Source organism: Myotis myotis, unplaced genomic scaffold (genome assembly GCF_014108235.1).
Source record: "Myotis myotis isolate mMyoMyo1 unplaced genomic scaffold, mMyoMyo1.p scaffold_m19_p_9, whole genome shotgun sequence".
NCBI lineage: Eukaryota > Metazoa > Chordata > Mammalia > Chiroptera > Vespertilionidae > Myotis > Myotis myotis.
The window spans coordinates 20,396,465-20,421,085 of NW_023416401.1; the positions used below are offsets into that span (position 1 = coordinate 20,396,465).

General features: G+C 45.6%; 1 protein-coding gene and 1 pseudogene across 2 annotated transcripts in view; one reads left to right on the top strand and one right to left on the bottom strand.

Moving 5' to 3' along the window:
- Nucleotides 1-24,621, top strand: part of PPP1R16B (protein phosphatase 1 regulatory subunit 16B) — a 96,918-nt gene that overhangs the window by 6,417 nt on the left and 65,880 nt on the right. Inside the window, exons 2-3 of one of the 2 annotated variants that reach the window (XM_036321112.1) lie at nucleotides 13,183-13,262; nucleotides 22,066-22,413. In XM_036321112.1, coding sequence (XP_036177005.1) covers nucleotides 22,164-22,413 — 250 coding nt within the window. In that variant the 5' untranslated portion in view covers nucleotides 13,183-13,262; nucleotides 22,066-22,163. The remainder of the gene's footprint in view (nucleotides 1-13,182; nucleotides 13,263-22,065; nucleotides 22,414-24,621) is intronic. The other variant, XM_036321111.1, reaches the window with a different exon arrangement.
- On the bottom strand, nucleotides 1,682-15,670 carry LOC118663223 (annotated as a pseudogene).

Here is a 24,621-nt window from a genome sequence, read left to right on the forward strand (position 1 = left end):
TAGCAAGGGTCTGGGGAATCCCAAGGTGAGGGGTCCCTGGTGCAACCCATTCAAGCGCAAAAGCAAACCCAGCCTGTCGTGCCTGCATGCACAGCCACCTGCTCTGCTGGCTGGCTTGCCGAGTCACGTATTTACTGCGCGCCTTGTCCAGGGCCCAGGCCTGGGACCAAGTGTGAAAGGATGGCTGCCGGCTCTCAAGGAGCAAGTGAACCAGCCAGAGCAAAGTGTGAGGGGCGTCAAGTGCTTCGGAACATACTCTTTCTGGGTCACCTAGGGCTTTTTATTTTTTAAAATTTAATTTAATGAATTTATTTATTTTAATTTATTTTTTGGGGGGGGGGGCAGCTTTTGGGCCCTAGCCCAGCCCACCTGGATTAGAACCAGCCAGAATGGGGCCCTGGGAATCTCTCTCTCTCTCTCTCTCTCTCTCTCTCTCTCTCTCTCCATATATATTAATATATTTTATTGATTTTTTACAGAGAGGAAGGGAGAGGGATAGAGAGCTAGAAACATCGATGAGAGAAACATCGATGAGCCGCCTCCTGCACACCTCCCATTGGGGATGTGCCCGTAACCAACATACATGCCCTTGACCGGAATCGAACCTGGGACCCTTCAGTCCACAGGCTGGCGCTCTATCCACTGAGTCAAATCGGTCAGGGCATATATTTTTTAAAAGTGTGCCAGGCTGGGAGAGGGGTAGCCAGGAGGAAGAACTGGCAGTACATGGGAGGTAATTGCTCAGCAGGACTGGTGTAAGGTTGTAGAGTCATATACTCCCTGATGGCGCCTGACAGAGGGAGGGGCTGAAACATAGTCTGCTTCACCTGCCAGACTCTGCACCCTGCAGACTTTCATCTGCCTGGGAGAAAGGGCATATTTTTTTTTTTTTTTAAAAAGAATAATAATCGTTAACATTTGGTGCTTATTATGAGCTGATCACTGTCTTTTTAGCTCTTTAGTCCTAGCAACAATCAGGGGTGGCATCATTACTGATTGTACTGCAGAGGAAAGTGAGGCACAGAGAGGTTCAATGACTTTCCGCAGGCCACACAGCCAGTACGTGGCAGAGCAAGGATTTGAACCCAGATCATCTGGCTTCAAAGCCCTTGCATGCGATCATTACAGTCTCTGGCTTTTCTTTGGATGAAATGCTGTGGCGCTCCATGACTCTACTCTGAGGGGCTGCCCTTTTTTAGTTCTTTCCCAAATGGGGGAAGGCTAGCAGTGACCTTGGCTGGCTCTGGAGTCAGACCTGGGTTTGGTTTCTGCCTCCGCCACTTACTACAACCTTGAGCAAGTTATTTGCTTACCTTCACGAACCCTCAGATTCTCGCTGTGTAACATAGGAATAATAGTATCATGAGATGATATGATTGACCATTTAGCCTCTGCTTGGCACGTAGGATGTACATCTCAACTATTATTATTACGTTAGTATCAGCAAAGTCCGCCCCTGGGAGTCACAGATGGCTTCAGAGCAGGGAGGATAGGTGAGCAGAGCCCTGTGCCGCTGATGTCCCTGCCGGCCGGGCCGTTGTTTTGTTTACCCACATCACGTGTGTCATTACATACCTAGGCACCCCTAGCCTTTGCTTCTTGGCACTGGGTAGAGGCCCTAGTGTTTGTGCCACACTGGTGAGTTCTCAGAATTTCTTGGCTCCGAGGAAGGTTCAGAGTCTCAGTCAGAACTGGCTTCATTTCCTGTGGTCCAAGTGCAAATAGAAGGCACACATTCTCATACCTACCCTCTTCAGGGCTCTGGCCCTTCTCGGTGACTGTCGCCGTCTCCACATCCCTCTGGAACTGTGTAGTCATCATGGGCAATCCCACGGACTGGGCAGAGAGCAAAGGTCACCTTATAGACACCGCCTCTTGCCTTTTAAAGAAATAGGGACAATTGCCTCCAGATTTTCATTAGTTTTTTTTTTTAACATATACAACCCAGCTTTTGTTTTCTTATTGCTGTATTTTATGCTTTTTAATTACAAAAGAATACAAATACATTATTAAAATTTAAACAGTATGAAAATGTGGAAAATGGAAAGTGATATTTCCCCAAACATTACCCCCAGCCACTCATCCCCCCAAGAAGAAATTCCTGAATGTTTTATGTACCTTTCCATAAATTTCTTATACATAGACCCATATTCATTTACATGTTTATCCTTTCTTTTCTTTTTAACCACTCTTCTAAAACTTCCTTTTTTTCAGCTAATTTATCTTAGCACATGTCAACACACATTAGATATGCCTCAGTCTTTAAGGTTACATGATATTCCAGCAATAAAAATTTACCATAATTTATTTCTACTTTCTTGCTGAGAGTTGAGATTGTTTCCAGCTTTTTCCTGCTACAAATGTAGGATGCTACAACATCCTTGCTTGTACAGTGTCTATCTTTGTACACTGGCATGATTTTATCTATAAGGAAAACTTCCTGCAATTTGAACGATGACAGACATTGTCAAATTGTCTTCCCAAGAGGCCAAACCAATTTCTGTTCCATCAACAGTATGTGGGAATACATCCCCCTTTCCAACACTGAGTATTAAGTAACTTTAAGTTTTGCCAGTCTGATAGAATAAGATGGAAAACATGTTTCTGAGTCAGGTTCCACAGTAATTCAAATTTTGACTCCTTAGATTGGGCCTACATAAAGATAGTTACATATTTAAGATCTACATTTTACCTGGCTTTATGCTTGAAATGAAAAACATAAAATTATATTAAACCAGTTTCTGCCCTCACTGATCCCTGTCTCTTGGAGTAATCAAAGACTTGGGCAATTGAAAATAAGGGAAGCCCTAACCGGTTTTGCTCAGTGGATAGTGCGTCGGCCCACAGATGGAAAGATTCCGTCAAGGGCACGTACCTCAGTTTCAGGCTCCATCCCCGGCCCTGGTTATGGGGTTTGTAGGAGGCAACCAATCAATGTGTCTCTCTCACATCAATGTTTCTCTCTCCCCATCCCTTTCACTCTCTAAAAACCAATAGAAAGATATCCTCAGGTGAGGATCAACAACAACAACGACAACAAAAGAGAGAAAGATAGTGTGGTTCAAGTGTGCTAAAGGAATGCATAAAGAACCTAACTTTTTGTCTGAGAAACTCTATCTTCATGAATATCACAAATGAATTCTTAAAATACAATATACGTTATGATGGGGGGGGGGGTGGGACTTGAAATCCTCAAAAGAAAAGGACTTGATTAGAAGCCAAAAAATCATGCAGCTAACCTCTAGTGGGGGCAGCAGAAGAGGTGGGCAGTTGGGAAGGGACAACTAATTTTGAAATAGTCTCTTTGGTGGCTCCCCTGTTTCCTAAAGGGGTTTGTTGGAAGGAGGCTGTGCAGAAACCCAGCTGAGTTTGCCGCTGGGAGTGCTTACTGATCACTCATACCTGGGCAAATGCATGTTAGTCCCATAAGAGTGAGAGCAAAGGAGCAGGGACTGGCTTTAAAAACTGACAGCCTTGGAGCTCATAGAGTTTGGACGTTGGTGGCATGAACAGGCTGCTATCCCGGTCACAAGGCGGTGTGCTCTGAACAGCACCCACTGTAGACCAGGCACACTAAAAAGGTGTTCAATGCGATGAGTGAGCATCAAAGAGGGCTCTTTTCTTGTAAAGGGGCCTCCAACTAAAAAAGAATAGATCTATTTAGAAAGGGTATGATCAGCTAATCTACTCACCTTTGGGGAACCACACCTTAGATATTCATTTTCTTTGGGCCACCTGTCCTGGAGATCTTCATTCACTGGGGTATCTTAAGAACAGCACAAGGCAAGGAGCAGTTGAGAATTTCTGACACAGTGCTGTGGACTGAGCCTAACTGTTGTCTTACAACAAATCACCTAAGCAGGGGTGTGTGGAGCCAATTACAAAGCAGTCAGAGTTGAAGAGACCGTGAAGCCAGGGGCAATCCCATCCCATCCTTTCATGGAAGGCAAGGTGGGAGCCAGGTGAGGTGTGTCCTGGGTCTGGCCTTCAGTGTGACCTCATCCCCCAACAGCCAGGTCTATTTTGTCTGTCTGATGCCACAGCTCTGGTTCCAAACACAAGGACCACTCCCCACTGATGGAAAAATCTGTGAATTTTCAGTCTCATGGTCTCCCACCTTCTGACAACTCTCTCCTTTTTGAAACACCTACCTTATGCTGGATGGCTCTCTAGCAGGATGTATAGGTGAATAACGTATATGCCTTGTCATTCAAGAGCATCTAGTCCAATGGAAGAGGCAGATTGGGAACTAACAATTACTGAAGAGTGCTGAGCGCCACAATAGAGATGTGGTCACATGCCTTGGAACTAAAGAGGAGAAAGAAACCCATTTGGCACAGGGCAGATGAAGAACAATTCAGAAGGAATAAAAAGAGCATTGAGACACTGTGTAAATGAGACAAGGCAAGTCAAGTGCTGAGCACGGTGCCTGGAAAGCACTTAAGAGATGATAGATAGGATTATTATAGCATTTGCTCTAGCTCTCGAAGAACAGAGAAGAGATTGCCAGGTAGAGAGAAAGAAGGGTATTGCCACTCCATGGAACAGCATGAGTGAAGGTGAGGAGGTGGGTGTGCTGTGGTGAAACCAGCATGGGCTTTGCAGCAGACAAATCTAAATCTGGGCTCAAGTCCTAGTTCTGTCACGAGTTATGACATTGGCCATGTCCAGATGAGCCCCCACTTTCTAATCTATCCATCGGGGATAATGATACCTGTTTAAAACGGCTCATTGTGGAGATTAAAGTGAATTTATGTGTAGACCCTGACACATAGCAGGGTCTCAGCAAATGGTGGGGACCATCAGACTGTTCAGTGTAGCTGGGAAATTGAGAGTGTAGTGAGTTTGGGACATTAGGATGGCCAGAGATAAAGTTAAAATGTCAAAGCCACACACTGGCTGGCCTGAACCATTAGGCTGAGGAGTTTAGACTTGACCCTATAGGCAACAGAGAAATTAAATGCTTCCCTGCAATGGAAATACAGAATCGGACTTGGTTGCAGAATGAACAAATGTGCCAGTGGTGTGGATGGTGGGTTGGAAGGTAAGGGGTGGAGACGAAGAAACCACTGTGGGGAATGCTGTAGAACCCACCACTCACCTTAGCCTAGTAAAAGCTTTGTTCAGTCCTACAGCAAGTACTGCCCAGAGAGGCAAATTAGGACAAAGGTAAGGAGTATGAGCTTCAGTGTCAAGGCCCATGTGGATTTGAGTCATAGCCCTGCTTGCTTACTGGCTGTACGACCTTGAATTACCCCACTGAGTTTTGGTTTACCCTTCTGTAACATAGAGATTAATAGTTCCTTTGTCATAGGCTCATTGTGAGGATTAAATGAGATAATGTAGATAAAGCACTTAGCTCTAGAAATGCAGTTGATCATTAGAATTTTTATAAATTAAATATTTGATGATGGACTTCTTTTTCCATGAAACAACCTATTAACCCCCCCTGGAGCTACCTATGTTCCACAAAAAACATCTGCTTTAGTTTTTCTAGAGAAGCAGCGGCACTTTCTGCTCCAAGAAATAGTAGGGAGGGTTGCCAAGTTGTAACACAGTGGTTCTTGGATGCACAGTAGACCCACCAGGGGAGCTTTTAAAAATGTTAATGCCTGGCTGCACCAGATCAATTAAACTAGACTCTCTGGAGGTGGGACCCAGGCATCAATATTTTAAAAAATTTTAATGAGTTAAGGTAAGACAAATATAGGATGGATTTTTCACCAACTGAACATGCCTCTGTAACCCATATCCTGCTAAAACAAACACACACACAAACATTACCAGTACCCCAGAAGCACCCCTTATGTCATTTTCCAGTCACTGTCACTCCAAAATCACTATCCTGAGTGATAACATAGATCAGTTTTGCTTGCTACTGAGTTTTGCATAAACGGAATCACATATCTTGTATTTGTATGTGTGTGTGTTTGGCTTATTTTGGTTAACCTTGTGAGAGTTCAATTGTATATTGCTCGTTCTCATTTCTGTACAATGTTCCCTTGTGTGAATACACCATAATTCTTTTCTAGACTACTGTTGGTGGGCATTTTGGATAGTTTATACCTTGGGACTGTTATAAATAGTGCTATTAAATTCTTGTAAATGCCTTTGGAAAGTGTATATAGAAATTTCTGTTGGATACATTCCTAGGAACGAAATTGCTGGGTTATAAGGTGTGTGTATGCTCAGCTTCACAAGATATTGCTGAGAAGTTCTAAAAGTGGTTGTATCAATTTATATTCCCAGTATATGAGAAGTCTTGCCAACAGTTGCTGTTTCCTGATGTAAAACCATTTTTGAGCCATTTTGGTGGATATATAGTAGTCTTGCTCTGTGATCTTAATATACGTCCCCAGCATCTCCAGTGTTTCCAACACGTAGCCAAATTTGAGAACCCCTTTCTTACCAGGTTTTGATAAACCAAAACACCTGTTAATGAAACTGGATGAAAGAGATGTTACAGTGGCCATTGACTCCCTTTTATGTCTGTGCCTAGAGTTTTTACAGAACTGGTCTGTCTAACCATCTAGTGGAGGGCACCTTTGCTGTGGAAGGAGAATGTGGGGTGTATCAAACCTGACAGCCTGCCCCTCACCCTCATTCCTCTCTGTGCTTTCTCTGGGGCAAATGGCTCCATCAGGAGTGACCTGGGAGCTGGAAAGAGGCCATGGCAGGACTTCAATTTCTTCTTCTTGATTTAAGACCTGAAAGAGAAAGGAGGACAGGAGAAGTGCCGTGTGTGTGTGTGTGTGTGTGTGTGTGTGTGTCTACTATAACAGAGAGATGCTGTCAGATGAAAAGATGTTTGTTTGTTTGTTTTTTTGTGACCAAAGCTTAAGATTTTGTGTTGTATTTTAGCTTTCCAAAACTTGCCCAATACCTTGTACTTGGAAGGTGCTAAAAAAAAAAAACAAAAAAAAAAACCATTGAAGTCAATATTAGCACTTCACTATTATCCTCACTCTGCATAGATTTCATTTATTCTCCTTCAAGAATATATATTTGTAACATAGAAACCCACACATGAAACCTGTGTTCATGTTGACCAATGTCACCCCAATCAATTTTTAAAAAATTGCTTAGCACATAGTAGATGGCAATAAGTATTTACTGACTAAATGAAAAGCACAACTCACAGTGCAAAGGAAGGTGCTGGTGAGGATTTAGCTGATCTGATTAATAGTTTTTGTTCTTTTTGTAGTTTCTATGCAGTGGCTGATATTTCCTGTTTGTTCATTTATTACAAGCATATTTTCCTTTACAACCTTGAGCAAAGTTATAACAGCAACTTTAAGATTCTTATCTGTTAACTCTAACATCTTGGGTCCTCTTGGGGTAGATCTCTATTGATTATCTTCCTTCTTGAGTTTGGGCCACATTTTCCTGTTTGTTTAAAACATTTTTTTCCTAGTAATTTTGTATTACATCCTGAATATTGTGAATGAGACTTGAAGAGACGCTTGATTCTATATTTCTCAAAACAGTAATGATTTTTTTTTTTTTTACCACACTCAAATTCTAAACTCAATTTCTCTTGAGTGGGCATTAGCTGAAATCTTTCTTTAGTTCTGTTAGCCTTAGTTGGGCTGTTTGAAACCTGCCCTATACATGCATCATTCATGGAAATTTGGGCAGAATATATACTCAGAATATGGAGCTACTGTTCTGTGACTCTTTTCTGGGATGTCTCTCCTTACTTTCCAGCTGTAGTTACCTGAACTCTGTCCTCTAATTCCTCAAAAATTAAGAGTAAAGATTTCTATCCAAATTGTAGTCCATGTACAACATTGACTTGGGCCTGTCCTTGGGTCAAAAGCTATAAAAAGAGGGACATCACCTATTGCTGTTTCTTTCTTTTAAGTGTTGACTCCCCTCCAGTTTATGTATGTTTGTTGCTGAACAAATCTAATGCCTTTCAATAATATCTCTCTCTCTCTCTCTCTCTCTCTCTCTCTCTCTCTCTCTCTCTCTCTCTCTCCCTCTCCCTCTCCCTCTCCCTCTCCCTCTTACTCCAGAGTTTATAATAGTTATTATATGGGGGAGGGGAAGTCTTCTAAGAGCTACTTTGCCATTACAAGAGGCAGAGCCTTTCTGGCAAATAATTTTGCTCATTAAGAGACCCTCAGCAATGGGGGAGAAATGAAACATATGTAATACTTTAAACAATAAAGAATTTTAAAAAATAATATATATTTGTAACATAGAAACCCACACATGAAACCTGTGTTCATGTTGACCAATGTCACCCCAATCAATTAAAAAAAAGAGTATATAACTAAAAAAACGAGACCCTCAGAGCTGCCCCCCAATTTATTGCTTAGCACATAGTAGATGGCAATAAGTATTTATTGACTAAATGAATGTGGCTTTAAATTGAAAATGAAAGTGTATTAGGGGAGAAAATTTTCTGAAACCAGTTAATTGGTAACATAAGGTATAAAACAGAGAGGATGTTCAGTAATTTGCTGGAGAAAATGATGAGTAAGATGATTGAAATAATATTAGGAACCCAGATGTCTGAGTGTAGACCAAAGTGGCTAACAAAGTGAACCGGAGATTTCAACATGAGATAAATTCAATTGTGATGGTAATAGTGCTTTCATGGGATTGACTCTGTGACTTACAAAGAATGTACCATGTTCAATGGAAATAAAGCTGGTCAGAGGGGAAGCAGAGGTATGCTTGGAGTTCTTACATCCAAGAGGCTCCAAGGGGAGGGAATCAAAGTGAAGGAACTTCGGCTGGAGATCACAGCGGGGAGGAACCGAAGCAATGTGAAGGCAGTGTACTGCAGCTTGCTTTTCTCTGTGTGGTGACCTGACAGGTCACACACCCAGTACTCAGAGGCTTCAAAGACTGCATATTGGGTGGAAAATTCATACCAAAACGCAGAGCATCTGGGAACTTCCTGACCTAGTCTACTGACAGTTTCATTGCTCAGAGAGTAGAGCACAGAGGACAGTTGCTGTTATGAGGCTAGTTGCTGTTAAGAATCTGGTTTGGGTGAAGTAGAAAATGAGCAAGAAAAGGATACTGGTGATAGGGGGCTGAGCCCACAGGGGTTTGGAAGGCAGATTTTAGGAAATTTAGCATGAGATACAGATATTTCCTGCTTATGCCTCCAAAGGGTGATGGCAGCTCCAGTAGTAGGGGAAGTTATGGCTTCACTGTTATCCTCACTCTGCATAGATTTCATTTATTTTCTTTCAAGGATTCCTCTTGTTGCTCTCAGTTGTGCTCCTGTGGGCTATCTTCCCTGTCTGGCGTTTTTGTTTGTTTGTTTATTTTCAAGCGGGGGAGCTATTCAAAATGCTTAAACACGACGGCCCAGGCACAGACCAATCAGAAGAGAGGCTCGCCACCAACTGGAACAAGTTACAAATCCCTTAACCTCTCTGAGCATCAGCTTTCTCCTCTTTGAAATGGAGGCAATACCTACAGCGCAGAGTTGGTGCAATGGTTTCAAGAGATGTTACATGTGAAGAGCTTGACACATAGAAGCTGTGCTGTGCACAGAAGCTGCCATTACCCTGCCTTCTTTATCTCTGGGTTCATTTCACTTATGTGTTTTATAGATTCTGCGATGCTTAGCTTTAGTTTCATGAAGCACATGTTTTATTCTATACTGACTTCAACAAGTATTTGCTCAATTACAAACTGATCTGTCTGGTTTCTTAGTCAAAATGTCCTCTTAGCTCGCCTGGCGTGGCTCTGTGGTTGAGTGTTGACCTATGAACCAGGAGATCATGGTTCGATTCCCAGTCAGGGCACATGCCCAGGTTGTGGGCTCGATCCCCAGTGTGGGGTGTGCAGGAGGCAGTTGATCAATGATTCTCTTTCATCATTGATGTTTCTATTTCTTTCTCCCTCTCTCTTCCTCTCTGAAATCAATAAAAAAATGTTTTAAAAAATGTCCTCTTATCTCCCTGATTATGAATATTGTAGATTTTCTGAAATCTCCTTGCATTTCACGGGGCAGATCTTTTAAAGTACTAATGTGTTGTGTTGTGTGTGTGTGTGTGTGTGTGTGTGTGTGTATGATTCCTAGTTCCTTCTTCTTTTTTTATGTACATAGGTTTTGGGATTAAGCAGACCTGGGTTCAAATCCCAGCTCCACCACTTACTGGCTGTGCAGTTAATTGGTATCCATTCTCTGCATTGTTTTAATTCTTCCCCTCCTCATTCTTTCTTCCTCTAGTGGAGGACGGTCTCCTTTGAGTCTAATTCTGTGCTTTTTATTGTCCTTGTTCCATTGGAATTAATCTATAAACATCAGTGAACAAACAATATGAAAAGCTTTTTAAAATTCCCATCCCAGCTACTCCCTAATTGGCTAAGAACACCCCTGGCTAAAGGGGAAGAGATAGCTTGCTAGGGGTACCTTTATGTTGGCAATGGTGTGGGGTCCAAGATGCTTGGAAAGGACAAGACAGTGATCCGCAGCTGGTTGTAGTGCCTTTGTCCCTCGCCCTTCAAGAATGGACCCCATCCAGAATGCTTATCTCCCTACTCTCCAGGGAGAGGTGGCAGTCAGCTGCAGGGGCTGCCTTCCTTTGCTTGAGTTGGCTCAAGTAAAGATGGCAGCTTTTTAGAACCTGGATCTAATTAACTTAAGGGGATGGACTACAATTCTTCATTCTACCCCCTAGTGCAAGTTACTGGAGAAATTCCTATTAGAACCTAAGCTATTCTTGAATCTACATCTACCATTGAGGCCATGACCATTGGGTTGTTGTTTGGCTGATATACTAGGATTTGAGGGGTCCTTCCACTCACTCTAATAACTTTCTAGATGTTTGTGTTTAAGACTAAAGGATTGTGAACAATGGGCAAAGGCAAGTATTGAAATCCAAGTTTAGGTAAGCGTGATGTAGAATAGAGTGCACATAGCCACTTCCCATTCCTTTATCTGTGGTAGACAGTTTCAATCAATCAAACACTCATTCCTCCTGTTATCACACATGGCCTCATAACCCATGCCCTCACAGTGCTCCAAGTAGCCAAAACAAACGAAGAGCTGGCACAGCACACCAAAGTTGGGCCAAGGATGTCATGCTCCGAGAGGGAGACAGAGGAGACAGGCCTAGGGCCACCACTTACAGATCTCAGGCTTAGCCAATGTGAGTGACTGTCCCGTTTACTAAATGTGTAACCCAGGAGGGCGGGTGGCCTCCTTTGGAAAATGATCCCTCCAGCTGCAAAGGGAGTATTTGTCTCCCTGCAAAGGGAGGGAGTGGACCACATTCCCCCAAGCCCGGAGAAACAGTATATGTAATTCGACTCCCATTTCCCTGTGCTTAGCTATTACATAAGCTTCTTTAGAAGACTGGCTGTTTGGTGTAGCACTGTCACTGTGACTGACTAATGTATTCGTAGACATCGTGTCAGCCTTGTGTGTGCCCCATCCTTGGCACCTCGTTCTGTCCCCTGCAGCCTCCCACACACTGGCGTTCTTACCCACAAGTGTGTGGGCCTCTCGGTAGGTTCAGGTTCTCGGGGAGAAGCTCAGCGTGGAAGACTGATGTGTTCATGGGCTTTCCTTCACCTGTTCGAGCTGTGGCTTCCTTTGAAGTTTTCCTGGAGCTGAGCCTGAGAAAGCTGTATCACCTTCACAGGCAGAATGGATCCAAAACACCATCAATCAGTATCTACTTGGAATGGTTTTAACAGGCTGCCTAGCCTGGTGGATACCCACTGCTGGACTGCAAATACGCATGATAGAGTGCTTGCTGCTAGTGCAGATGATCTGTCTGCCAGGCCAGGATTGGGGCTCACTAGGCCAGTCCCACCTAAACCCCTACACGGACCTTCTCTCTCAGCAATCTCGTTAGTGGCCATGGGGTTCTTGGGAGTGGGGACCCCAGCATCGTGCCATGGCTGGGATTTGTTGAATCGTTAACATGAGATAATTTCTTCATGACAGGCTGATCCTATGTCTTCATTTTGCCTGTCCATGATCCCAACTCTGCTCTCTAGAGACTTGGAACAAAGGTGATCCTTTCCCTCATGGCTTTTGTTAAGGCCTAGTCCCTATAATCACAATATGGCCGTCCAGTTCAGAGAGAGGCCAGCTGGGTTTTTATCCCCATGCAGGGCGTGATTCTTTCCCTGACAGCTCACAGTACACTAGTTGCTTGATCCCTCTTTGTTCTGGGTGAACTTGTGGTTTCTGAGTCCTATTGCCCTTTCCTGAGCCCCCACCCTCAAATCTTGCCAAATTGGGCTTTCAGAGGACAGTGACAAGTCAGGGCCAAGCCTAGAGCCACCACATACAGATCTAAATGAACAAGCTCAGTGGGGAGAGATGGAGTTAAGGAGCAGACCCTTGGGGAGCCCACATCCCACAGCAGATTTAAACCAGGATGCGTGTCTAGGATGACTATACCTGAAGTCGAGAAGTTTCATCTCAGAAGGGACAGGACAGTCCGTCCACCAAATCCCATGAGAATGGGGTTGGGGGAGACAATTTCTAATTTAGATGTTTGGAGCATAAAGGACCCAGAAGTCTCTTTGCTTATGAGTAAAGCATCGTTATACTGGGATGGGGGTGAGGCTGTTATTCAAATAGGTGTGTTATGGGAGGGTGGGGCTGTGCATCCTTCAGGAGAGAAAGTGGGCCCCAAGTGAGCTTCAAGGACGAGGGGAAGCCTGGGCTGTGTTTTGTTTTCCTCTCCCCCTTGTGCTCAATGCGACAGGAAGCTCAGGGAGAAAGCACTCGCCGCCTTCCTCCAGGCTGCTGCCAATATTGTGCGAAGAAGAATAGCTTAAGAACAAGGAAAAAAATCTTTGTTTTTATAATTAATGACTTTAATTTTCTTTACAGCCTTTGTACATTCCAAATTTCCTACAATAAGTACACAACTTTTATGACAAAACAGTTATTATTTTAAAAATATCTAGCAATTTTCACAATCCTCTTGAGTGTACCCAATCGCGAGTGAAAAGGTGAAGTGAGAAAAACACGTATATAGGATAAAAACATGTAAGAAAATAAGAAACAAGGATGATGCAGACCCACAATCTGCATTTAGTCAATGCTTACAAGTAAATGCCGAGTACAAAAAAGTGTAGGCTTTCATCTCAAACAGATATGATTTTAGTCCCAACGCTCCCATTTGCCAGCTAAGCAATAATGAGTGAGTCACTCTGAAGTTTTTTTTTTCTCGCTTGTAAAAATAGGATTTTAATTTCCATCTCACTGAGCTGTTACAAGAGTCATATGAAAACAGTATGTGAAGAGGCTAGCCCAGTGTAAGTACGTAAGTGTTTTTCAAAGTTTTCAATATATTAATAAATTTGCATATACAATATATGGATTTGATAAATGGATGACATAATGAACATTTGAAGGCTGAGACCTGGTCAGGTGATGAAGAGTAATAATAGCATGGGCAGTGTGAGGGAAGACTGTGTCAGTTTTCTGATCCACAAAAGTGAGGGATATCAGTACTTACTGGGAAGAGTTACGTGACTGGATTGAATTGGGATTCTACAAGTTTGTCAACTTTCAGAAAAAGTGAGATAAGCCTAAACTGTGGGTTATCCATGCTATGAGCCTTAGGATACTCAGACTTCAAGTAGCCAAAATGTGACTAAAATTGCCTTATGCAAAAAGGGAGCAATAATCTTAGATAATGAGAAGTTTGGGATTAGGGAAATTACAAGTTTGACGATGCCAACAAAGACCGTGTTTCTTTTTCCTTTCCGCTGTTACTGTATTCTCCTCAGTTCCAACACGGCTGCTAACATCAGAAAGGGGGCTATGCCTTTCCAAATATCTCTTTTTAGAAGTTACAAAATCATTCCCCAGAAAGTTTTCCCACCTTGGAAATTTTCCCTTCCTACCTCACGTGGGACTACTTCTCCTGAAGCACATGGAAGGCATATACCAAACAGTTCAGTTAGAAACAACCAGAAGAGAAGCAGAGAAGTGGAGGCAGGTGGCTACTAGAAAAGCTACTAACAGGGTCTGCCATATCTGTCTATGCACAAGACATAAAGGGAGTTGAACAAAACAGGAAATTGGAGTCTGAGGGGTATACTGATGTACTACCAAGGGTCACAATGTATGAAGTGAGAGAACAGGGCCAAGAAAGGGATGTCCCTGGGCTAGGATACAAGATGGGGGGAGGGGAGTTCTTGGATAGGAAAGAATAGCCTCATTTCCCACCAGTCACTAGTGGCAAGACTAAAGATGCTAATGGGCTCAACAACAACAATAAAAACAGCCAGAGACGCCGAAACCGGTTTGGCTCAGTGGATAGAGCGTCGGCCTGCGGACTGAAAGGTCCCAGGTTCGATTCCGGTCAAGGGCATGTACCTGGGTTGCGGGCACATCCCCAGTAGGAGATGTGCAGGAGGCAGCTGATCGATGTTTCTCTCTCATCGATGTTTCTAACTCTCTATCTCTCTCCCTTCCTCTCTGTAAAAAATCAATAAAAAAAAAAAAAAAAAAACAGCCAGAGACATGAGACAAAAGACAAGAAAAAGTGTGTAGGGGCACTCCATCCACAGCACTGTAGAATGAGAGACCCTTAGCCCCATGATCAGGGAAACTCCTACCCCGGTGAAGAGCTGGCTCTGGCCTGGTGGGACTTACAGAGAAGCTTGTTTAGGGGCCAATAGCCAGCAGGACTCCAGCAAATAGCCCAGATGCCCACCTGGGGGACATTTATGAACTACCAACAATCTCCATGATGTCCTCTGGACAGACCCCACAGCCATCTCCAGGCTATCTCGGTTCTCAATTTCCCAGTAATGTTTCCCTTAAGTGAAAAAGTTTTCCCCCAAAATGGCATGTTGAGATTTCTCCATGGAGTGTGTGGTCTGCTGAGGATTCCTCCATCCAGTAAAGTAGTTCCAGGCTGTAGAAAATAATGGCCAAGAACTGGCTGACGCTCCATTTTTCACATACCTCCCTTCCTGGGAGAAGACAAGTTGGGATGAGCTGTGTCTTCAGCTAAACTGATAGCCACTTGGAATCACTTCAGCATTTCCTTCATCATCATGGCACACAGTCTTCACCTTCAGAACTTCAAGGGAATGTCCCGGTTCTCACTCCTGGTCAAAAGCTCTTTTGGATTCCAAAGCAACTCCAGGATGCGGCTCTGGCTCATCTCCCCAACTTCTAAGATGAGCTTCTTCAAGGAAGTGATTATTTGATGGAGCTTTAATGTGTTCTCAGTCTGTTTCTTCTTTGTCTCTTCTTCTTGCTCAACCTCTGAGGAAACAGCTTCTCTTCTTCAGCCAGGAAGTGGTGTAGCTTTGCCACCTCTGCACTGAGTCTCAGTCTGATTTTCTGTCTTGTTCTTCCACTACTAGCACCCTTCACTCCCATGTCCCGTAAATGCATGGCTTTCTTCATCTTGGCCGTTAGACGACACTATGTTTTCCCCATAGCTCTCGAAGGCCTCATCGTCGATGGGCGCCATGGAGTGGGACTGGTGCTCCTGGGACTCGCTACACACCAAGCACATGCCCCCTGGTTTTCCTCGCAGAAGAGAAGCAGGGGCTCCTAGTGGCAGCTGCACAGGCCCTGGTGGGGCACTGCGTCTTCTCCATCAGCCAGGGCAGGGACAGTTGGGCCGCAGTGTGGTGGGAGGCGAAGGCTGCTGGCACTCAGGGTGCCCAGCTGGGGCACAGGCAGCCACGGCAGATGTGACTGCATGCGCTGGACACTGACTCCTTGGGGCAACAGGCCTCAAAATCCACAAGTCCAGACAGATGGGCAGGTCAGCTCCTCTGGCGGTCCTCCACTTCCATGACGCTTCTCGTCCCCAGAGTAGCCCACGCCTCCCACCACAGGGGCAAGCACAGCTCACTTCTGGGGCAGGTGGCTCCGTGGGGGCAGGAACTGGTCTAGCGGGGCCCTTTCCTGCAGGGGTGTGGCAGGGCAGCAGCACATGAGCTCGGGAGCTGCAGGGTTTCCCTGAGTGTGGCTGCCCAGGCCTGGACACCGGACGTTAGGGGATGTTGGCTGTTCAAAAAAAAAAAAAAATCATAATGTTTTCTTTTAAGCAGTGTGAACTCTGAGACACTGTCTGACTCATATTTTAATGCCTCTTCCATTTGAATTCACCTTCCTTCGCATTGTTTTTCTCAAGGCACTAGGCTCGAGTCCAAAGATGTGTCAACAGCTGCTCCCTTGGGAGTGAGGAGTCACAAAGCCTGGGCCCTCCTGTCCCATCTCAGGGTTCAGGAGCCTGGTTTTGGCCTCCCCACCCTTCCTCAAGCTGGCTCTGGGCTTGGGCCTGAAGGGCCCTAAGTGGCCACTGTAGGGGAAAGTGAGGGGATCTGGTAGCATGTCCCAGCAAGAGGTCACTGTCTTGCTTCAGCCCATAGTTCCTTCTGGGGTCCCCATTCCTGCATCCCTAAAAACCGCATTGCTCTGTTAGGGGGCTCTTGGCATTAAGTAACAAAATTCAATCCAGCTGGTTTAAGTGATGAAGGGGGTGTTATTGGCTTGGAAAGTTGAAGTCCAGAGGCCCCTAAGCTTAAAGGACCCTCTTCCAACTCCCAAGTATTGCCTTTATCCAAAGGCCAGCTTCCTGCATGACTGGTGGCAAGGTCACTTCCAGCAGCCACGGGGATCCATGCTTCGGGTTTGCAGGCTGTGGAAAGAAAGAGCTTCTGATTGGGCCAATTTAGGTCATGTGCCTATCCCAGCCAATCACTGTACCTGGACTTAGGCGGTTGCTGACAGGCTCCGGCCAACCAGGACCTAGCTGGGAGTGATAATGGGGAAACTGTAAGGACCATCACCAAACTAACTTCCTCTTCTTGTTTCCCCAGAGGCATATTCATTCCCCAAACAATACTCTTGTAATAGTCTTCTTTTCATTTCAGGGGAGGAGGAATTCTGTAGTGCATCCTGCCCATCCCACCCCCCCCCCTCACCCCCCCACACCAGCTCCAAAGCCCCAACACCTTCCTCCCCCTTTCCCCTCAAGGCTCAGCTTTGTGGAGCGTAGCCCCTGCTTCCCTGGCTGTGCACTGACTCAGTTTCTCCCCTCGGAGGCAGCGAGGGTTAGTGGACGCAGCAAGAGGAGCCAGTTCAGGCGGTGCCAGACAGCAACAGATGTTGAATCAAGGCTCGCCTAACAGCCTGCTCCTGCTCACTGAGGGTCAAATGCCTTGGCCTCAGACTTCCTGCTGCCCACAGTCAGGCTATTTTGGCTCATCTATCCGACTTCACACAGACAGTTGTTGGAAAAATTAAGTACCCCACTCTTTTCTGCCTTGCTTCTGATTTCTCTTCTCATATCACACAGCTCCCTGCTCCCCTGCCCTCCCTCCTCCACTCCCCCCCCCCCATACACAACTGGCCTCTGCAGACCCCTCCCACACCTGCCCAGCCAGCCTGGCCACTCCATTGACTTGTGGTTCCACATGCCCAATTCTCCACAGGATGATCCACCTGGATGTTTCCACAACACACTGGCTCCATGTCTCCAAGGAGCTGGTTATCCTCCAATTGAGGCCTTTGGGATCCCTTTTAAGGGTAGATGATGCTGTTACCCTCCCAGGTCCTGGCAGTTTGGGCTGTGTCCCCATCACCATCCAGGCCTGTCTCTGGAAGTACAAGACAGGTGTGCACAGGTTTCAGGAAGGGGGCCAGCCTCCAGCCCTGTGGGCTACCCCTGCACCCAGGCCAGCACCTTGTCTTGGGAGTCGCCCAGCTGCTGGGTTAGCTGTAGGGTGGCAAGTCTTTAATTAGACCAAGCAGGGTTTTCTCGGCCAGGGGTGGGAGGAGGTGTCTATTGGGGAAAACTAGGTCACCTGAAAACCAGTAGCCAAGAGGGAGCTGTCCTGGAGCCCCAGCTCCAGGGAACCCAGAGGGGCGAGAAGGGAGGGGCTGGCAGGGGGAACAAAGTCAGAGAAAATGTGCTCTGGCCCCTTTTACTGGCCCTTGGGAGGCATCGTCCTCACCTTTCTCCAGGGGGTTGGGCAACTGCCCTTAATTCCTTAACCCTGAGCAAACTGCCCGAGCCAGGGAGCTCACTGCAGTGTCTTTGGTCTGCCTGGGGCTTGGACCCAGGGAGGGAACACTGCACTGGGAGTCAGGGTTCGAGGTACTAGCTCAGTCTCTATCCTTGGAGCATGTCACCCACTCCCCTGTGCCTCTGTTGTGTCATCCTTCCAATGGGCAGGGACTGTGCCCATCTTTGACTCGGCTGTATCCCTAGCCCTTAGCACCGTCCTGGCATGTGATAGATGCCTAATAACTATTTGTCAGATGAACTAATGAACTCGTACAAATGCTTCTCTATAAGATTGTCATCATTGAGGCTGGGTGGCCAGGTGGCTTTTCCAAATGTCAATCATGAACAATCTTTGCCAACCTTAAATGCCATCATCATTTAATTTTTCGTTGCTATCACGTTGCTAGCTTTCCACTGAAGTAGATTTATTAAAAAGGGAAATTTTATGTCACTACTATAAAGAAACAAATCCACAGAAAACACAGCCATGTCATTACATTCTATCCTGGATACAATCACTTGCCCTGGGCCTGCTTTCTCTTTGTTTACAAGGGAGATTGGCATGGTTATAATGATGTTAAAGGTCTATTAGTACTGAACTGACACTTTCTCCGGGAGACAACCTGATAGATTAAAAAAGAAGTGAAAAGGGGATACTTGTTTTCTCTGAGCCCAGGCTATATTAAACCTTGCCCTGTACTTTTTGAAAATTCCTTCAGTATGGCTTCTCTTTCCACACTTAGGGAAACACTTGGTTGAGATGATGGCTGGGCAAGTTCTTGCAAAGGAATGAAGTGCTTTCACAGTGTAAGTGATGGGTCTTCAGCCTTAGCATGCTTTTGGTGTCTCCCACTTGGCAAGTGATCAGTAAATAATTAATAATGAAGAAATGAGTAGCTGTCTGGGTACAGAATCTTGGGGCTGAAAGAAATCTTACAGAGTCCTCAGGTTGATGACATAGTGGAAATTTACTGTCCAGTGAGTGATGAAGAATGGGCTACCTCCTGAGACAGCCACTGGACCAGGAGCGCCTTGTGGAACTGCTTGTTGGACAGCTCCGGAGACTGGCGTCTGTTCTGTGGGTGCACTCAGTGACTCCCATGGACCTTGGTCCTGTTCACTGGGGAGGCTCACAGGCTATCTTCTCTCTCTTGTGTAGATTGGACCTGCGGATATTTGGAGACTTTGGTCTCATTTTGCCCAAGACAGGGCTTGCAAGCACAAATGACCATAGGCGTTAGCAAGTGTTACCAATTAGTGAAGGAAGTCAGGTGAGAGTGATGGGGGGCAGTGGGGACTGTGGTAAATTAGAGGGTATGTGCCTGTTTGAAGGGGACAGTCCCACTCCACACCTGCTGATTGTGGCCATGTGAGCCTAGCATGGCCAGGTCCTGAGATGGTCTAAGAAGAGCTGAAAATTCAATTTTGACAATGACGTCTCCAAGTTTTCGACACAAGCAGTGAATTATGAGATTGTAAAACATCGTGTGGGCCATGTTGTGGGCCACAGGGGGCTCTCAGGTTAGGTCTGGTCTACAGTCACAAGTTGCTCGCCACTGCCCCCTGAGACTTCTGTTCCCTTTGGGCTGAGTAGCAACATCCTCTTCAAGCCATGTTTGTGTGTGTTGTTTCCAGAACTCCCTCTATGGTGGTCAACCCCTCTCCATGCCTTTGAACATTGCCAAGCTCCCTCTCAGCCCATGTCTCTCCCTCTGACCTGGTGAACTCTTTCATATTCATCCTTTGAGATGATCAGTGGCCCTTTACTCTGGAGAACCTTTCCTGGTAACCCCAGGCAGATTGGCTTGTTCATTTTCTAGCTGTGTGATATTGGGTAAATTACTTAATCTCTTTGTGCCTCACTTTCCTTACCTATGAAATGGAATGATAATAGTACCTACCTCATTAGCTTGTCAGGAGGATTAAATGAATTTATAGATAAATTGACAGACAGACAGACTGACTGACTGGGATTTACTACAAGGCAGAGCCGGTCCCTAATCCATCTCTGAATCAGAACTTGTCACAGAGCAGGCGTTCACTGAATGTTTATCACTTGAGGAAGGGGGGAAAGTAGACATGTGGTCCACCAGCCCCCAGTGAGGTCTGACCATCATGATGACATGGTGTGGTTGTGAATTCAACTCTTCTGAGCTCATTTTAAAAAGGCAACAATAATATCTATCTGAATCAGCGGTTGCCAACCAGTGGTCTGCGGGACCACTGGTGGTCCGTGAGGTCCGAAAGGTTGGCGACCGCTGATCTAAATGGCTAAAATAAAAGCCAGTGACAGTCAGAATGCTGGCAGAGAAACTGGATCACTCATGTTGCTAGTGGGAATGAAAAATGGTACAACCCATCTTGAAAACAGTTTGACAGTTTCTTATAAAACTAGATATGGTAATTACCCTACAAGCCAAAGGGTTGCAGGTTTGATCCTTGGCTCAGTTGGGCCGTGTGCAGGAGGCAACCAATCTCTCTCTCTCTCTCTCTCTCTCTCCATTCCTCCCTCCTATGGCCACCCTCCTTTTCACTCTCTCTAAAAATCACTGGAAAAAATATCCTTGGGTGAGGATTAAAAAAAAAAAAAAGATTGATAAATTACATCAAGGTCAAGTTCCTGGTTGTGATATTATACTGTAGTTTTGCAAGATGTTACCACTGGGATAAATTGGATAAAGGATACAAGGCATCTTTCTGTGTTACTTGTTACAATTGCTTCTGTATTTACAATGATCTCAAAATAAAAGTTTAATTAATTAATTAATTTAAAAAGCATTGTAAGGTGTTCCAAAAAAAAGAAAAAGAAAAAGAAAAGAAAACAAAAGGCCAGTTAGCCATTTCCTGCTGCGCCTTGCCATTGGCTTATGTTTACTCAGATTCACTGGACCTTTGCCCTGGGAGTATTGCCCAGCCAGCCCCTTCCCCTTCTGCCCGTCCAGCCTCCAGTCTCAGAGCCGGGAGAGGCCTGAACATTCTGACCCAACCTGAGCACGCGAGGGTCCAGGCTAAGGCTGAGCTCTGGTCTTCAGCCTCTTGAAGACAGGCAGGACCCCGTGGGAACGAAGCAGGGAAACCAGGAGCTAGCAATTACTCCCTAAAGCACAGGGCCATCCTGATCCCCTTTGTGACAATGGACATTTCCACATTGGGCAGTCGTAGACACGTGCCAGTCTTTCCCTGTTGCCTCTCAATCCCCAGTTCTCCACTAGCCTTGCCTGTGGGTTCCCGGACACACTGCGTTTACATGTCCCTGCTTTCTTCCTCCAAGCGCCTTTCTCTTTGCTGCTATACTAGGTATATAACATTTTGGTCAACTTTTTTTTATTCCCCGAACATCCTATAAATTCTGGGAGGCAGGTACATTTTATAGGTGGGAAGACAGGCTTAGAGAGGTTCGAGTTGTTCCAAGACCCTTTCCCTCATTATCTGAGAGCCCATGGGTCTGAAGACAGAAACCAGTGGGCTCCCGACTCTGTGGAATATTGTTGACCTCACATTGTCCAGGAATCAAAGAGCTCCAAGAGGTGTGACTTTAAAAAGTTTTTTTTTGGTTGTTGTTGTTGTTTTTAAGAGCAATCCAAGAGGAATACTTCAAATAAGATTTTCTAGGTCTCAGTAGTTCAACAGTTGTCAAACTTTATACTTTTAAAATTAAGACTCCCAGAGAGCCTTTGTTTCTCTGGATTATATCTGTCAATATTTAGCATATTACAAATTAGTGCTGAGAAATTAAAAATATAGTATTAATTCCTTTAAAATTAGCAATAAATCCTATGTTATAACAATGTTAACAACCGTGTGTGTTATAACAGTATAGCCACAATAAATGGCATGAGGTGATGGAGGTGGTCCCTAATATGACACTACAATGGAAATCGCATAGCAGTATATAAGTGTATCAAATCAACACTTTAAATTTACACAATTTACAGGGAAATTCTATCTGAATAAAAAACAAGAAGAAAAATAACCCCAATAAAATAAGGGGAAAAGTGTTTTGAACACGGACGGGGTGGCATAACCAGATCCGAGTTCTGAGCCTGACAAGCATGTCCACCTGTCTGTCTCCCCGCCACAGGCCCCACCATGAGGCCCCAGCCCCGCCAGAGCCCGCGCGCTCCCCGGGCCGCGGGCGCACCGTGCTAGCCCCGAGCCGGCGTGGGAGGCGCGGAGGCCATGGCCAGCCACGTGGACCTGCTGACGGAGCTGCAGCTGCTGGAGAAGGTGCCCACGCTGGAGCGGCTGCGGGCCGCCCAGAAGCGCCGGGCGCAGCAGCTGAAGAAGTGGGCGCAGTACGAGCAGGACCTGCAGCACCGCAAGCGCAAGCATGAGCGGAAGCGCAGCACGGGTGGCCGGAGGAAGAAGGTGACCTTCGATGCCAGCGTGGCCCTGCTGGAGGCCTCCCTGAGGAACGACGCCGAGGAAGGTAGGCCACTCTGATCCGTGGTCGCTGGCGGAGCCTGGGCCTTCGTGCCTCTGCTCAGGGTTTGCCCCCTCCCACTCCCCCAGATTCTGTGCTGTAGAGGCCTGGGCTGAGGGGGGGCGGGGTGTGTCCTGACCGCACACATCTTAGGAAGGCTCCAAGTTCATCTTAGACTTTTTTGAGGGGAAACAAAAATCCCAGCCTTTGCTAATGAACATCATCATTTTCCTTTCTTGCCAGAAAGATTTACTGACAGCCTCCTTCTTGCGCATTATCTTTCTAGGTATTTGGTGAACAGGTTGGGTCGGCTCCCTCCTCCAAGAGCTCAGTGCTCACAGGATCTTGCGTTGTTTAGGTGCCTCCTCTGTGCCTGGCCACGAGCGGAAGCTCAGTATGCAGGTCCCTTTCATTTAGCGTTTGCTGCAGACGTAGATGGTGTAGGGGTGGTTAATCGCATAGGCTCTGAAGGTAGACTATAAGGGTCTAAAACTGACTTTGTCAATCAAGCATTCCCTCAGTGACCCTAGCAGGTAGGCCCTAGTCAGTTCGCTTCCAGTACCTCTATTTCCATCTCTGTAAAATGGGGATAATAATTGCATCTACCTCAAGGACTTGCTGTGAACATTAATGCCTGTGAATTTCTTGACATTTCATTGTAGACATATATACTTATATAACAAGGTAAAATAGAGTAATAATATAATAAAATAAAATAATACAGTGGTTACATAATATAAAGTAGTATATAATATAAGCATTATGTTGTAATTATAAATATAAAATTATAATATATTTATATGTGTATAAAATAATCATAGTTATGTTCGTAAAGTCTGGAAACAGAAGGATATACACAATGTTGTCTAGGCCATTTTCACTTTACAAAGTGAATGAGTAAATAAATATAAACACATATACACACTCATATAATCTGTTTCCACATTTTATGGGTACTCTGTAGTTGTTATATTTTTATTTAATTATATTATTATGTGTCCCATGACCCAGATATCACGATACCTAAGAGGCAAGTATAAAACACCTATTTTACAGATAGGGAAACTGAGACCCAGAGAAGTTCAGAACCTTGACCAAGGTGGCAGACCAGGATCAGAACCCCCAGGATTCAAGCTGTTGCCACTGGCCTCATGGCCTTGTAGGTTTGCTTCCTGCTATAAGGATGAATGGAGGATCCATGATTTAGCCAGTGTGCTCTCTGAGCATGCTCTGAGGGGTCACGCCTGCTCATTGTGCATCTGAGATTTATACTTGTGTCCTGTGTTCACCCTCAGCAGCCTCTGGTCCCTCTTTGGATACAAATCCTTTCTGACTGTCCCACAAGGGGCCATGTTTCCTGGGTCCCTCTGGGCTCCTGCCTCTGTACACCCAGACGCTTGGTGCTCAAGCAATCAACGAAATAACTGAGACGTGGTGACATTTACTGTGCTAGAAGGTGTTGGGTTTTATGCCTGTGCAAAGCACAATTCCGTTTGTGCCCTGTTACAGAGCGCCCTGGGGAATAAGCAGAGAGGCATTCCTGGAAGCATTGAGCCCAGAGCCTGCACTGAGCAGCCCCCTCAGAAGCCTGAAATCCCAGGCTCAGGGGACACGACCCCTCCAGGCTCCTTCCCACGTGCCATTTGCTGGGTGACGCGGCAGGCCCATCCCACTCAGTGGGAGGCACATCATGATGTCTAATTTTTGTTGTGGGCGATAGTTCATCAGCTCCTCTTTCATCTTTTACTCCCTTCTTCCCTGACAAAGTCCCATTTCCCCCTCCCTTTGCAGAGGCTCTGTGAGCTGGCTGTGCTGCTTCAGAAGGTCGGCACCCCCCCCCCCCGCCCCCCCCCCCTCGCCTGCTGCCCACCCCCCACCCCTGGTGCTCTGGTTAGAAAGAGCACCAGGGCCCCTCAGCCGTGGTGTGACCTTGAGCAGCTGGCTTCACCTCTTTGGGTCCAGTTTCTTAATCTGCAAAACGGGGGTTTGAGTCTGGCCCTCAAGGGGGAGTGGCAAGAACTAGACAAGATCCTTGATTGACAGCTCTTTGAAAAGTGACCCTAACCCTGCACCAATGCGGTGACCATCTCAAAACACTTTTTCCATTTGTTAGTTTGTTTTTTACAAGACTAATGTTTTTAAAGGACCCGAACGTACACAAACATTCTTCTTGTAAAAAATTAAACACAGAAGTATGCAGAGTAAAATGTCTCT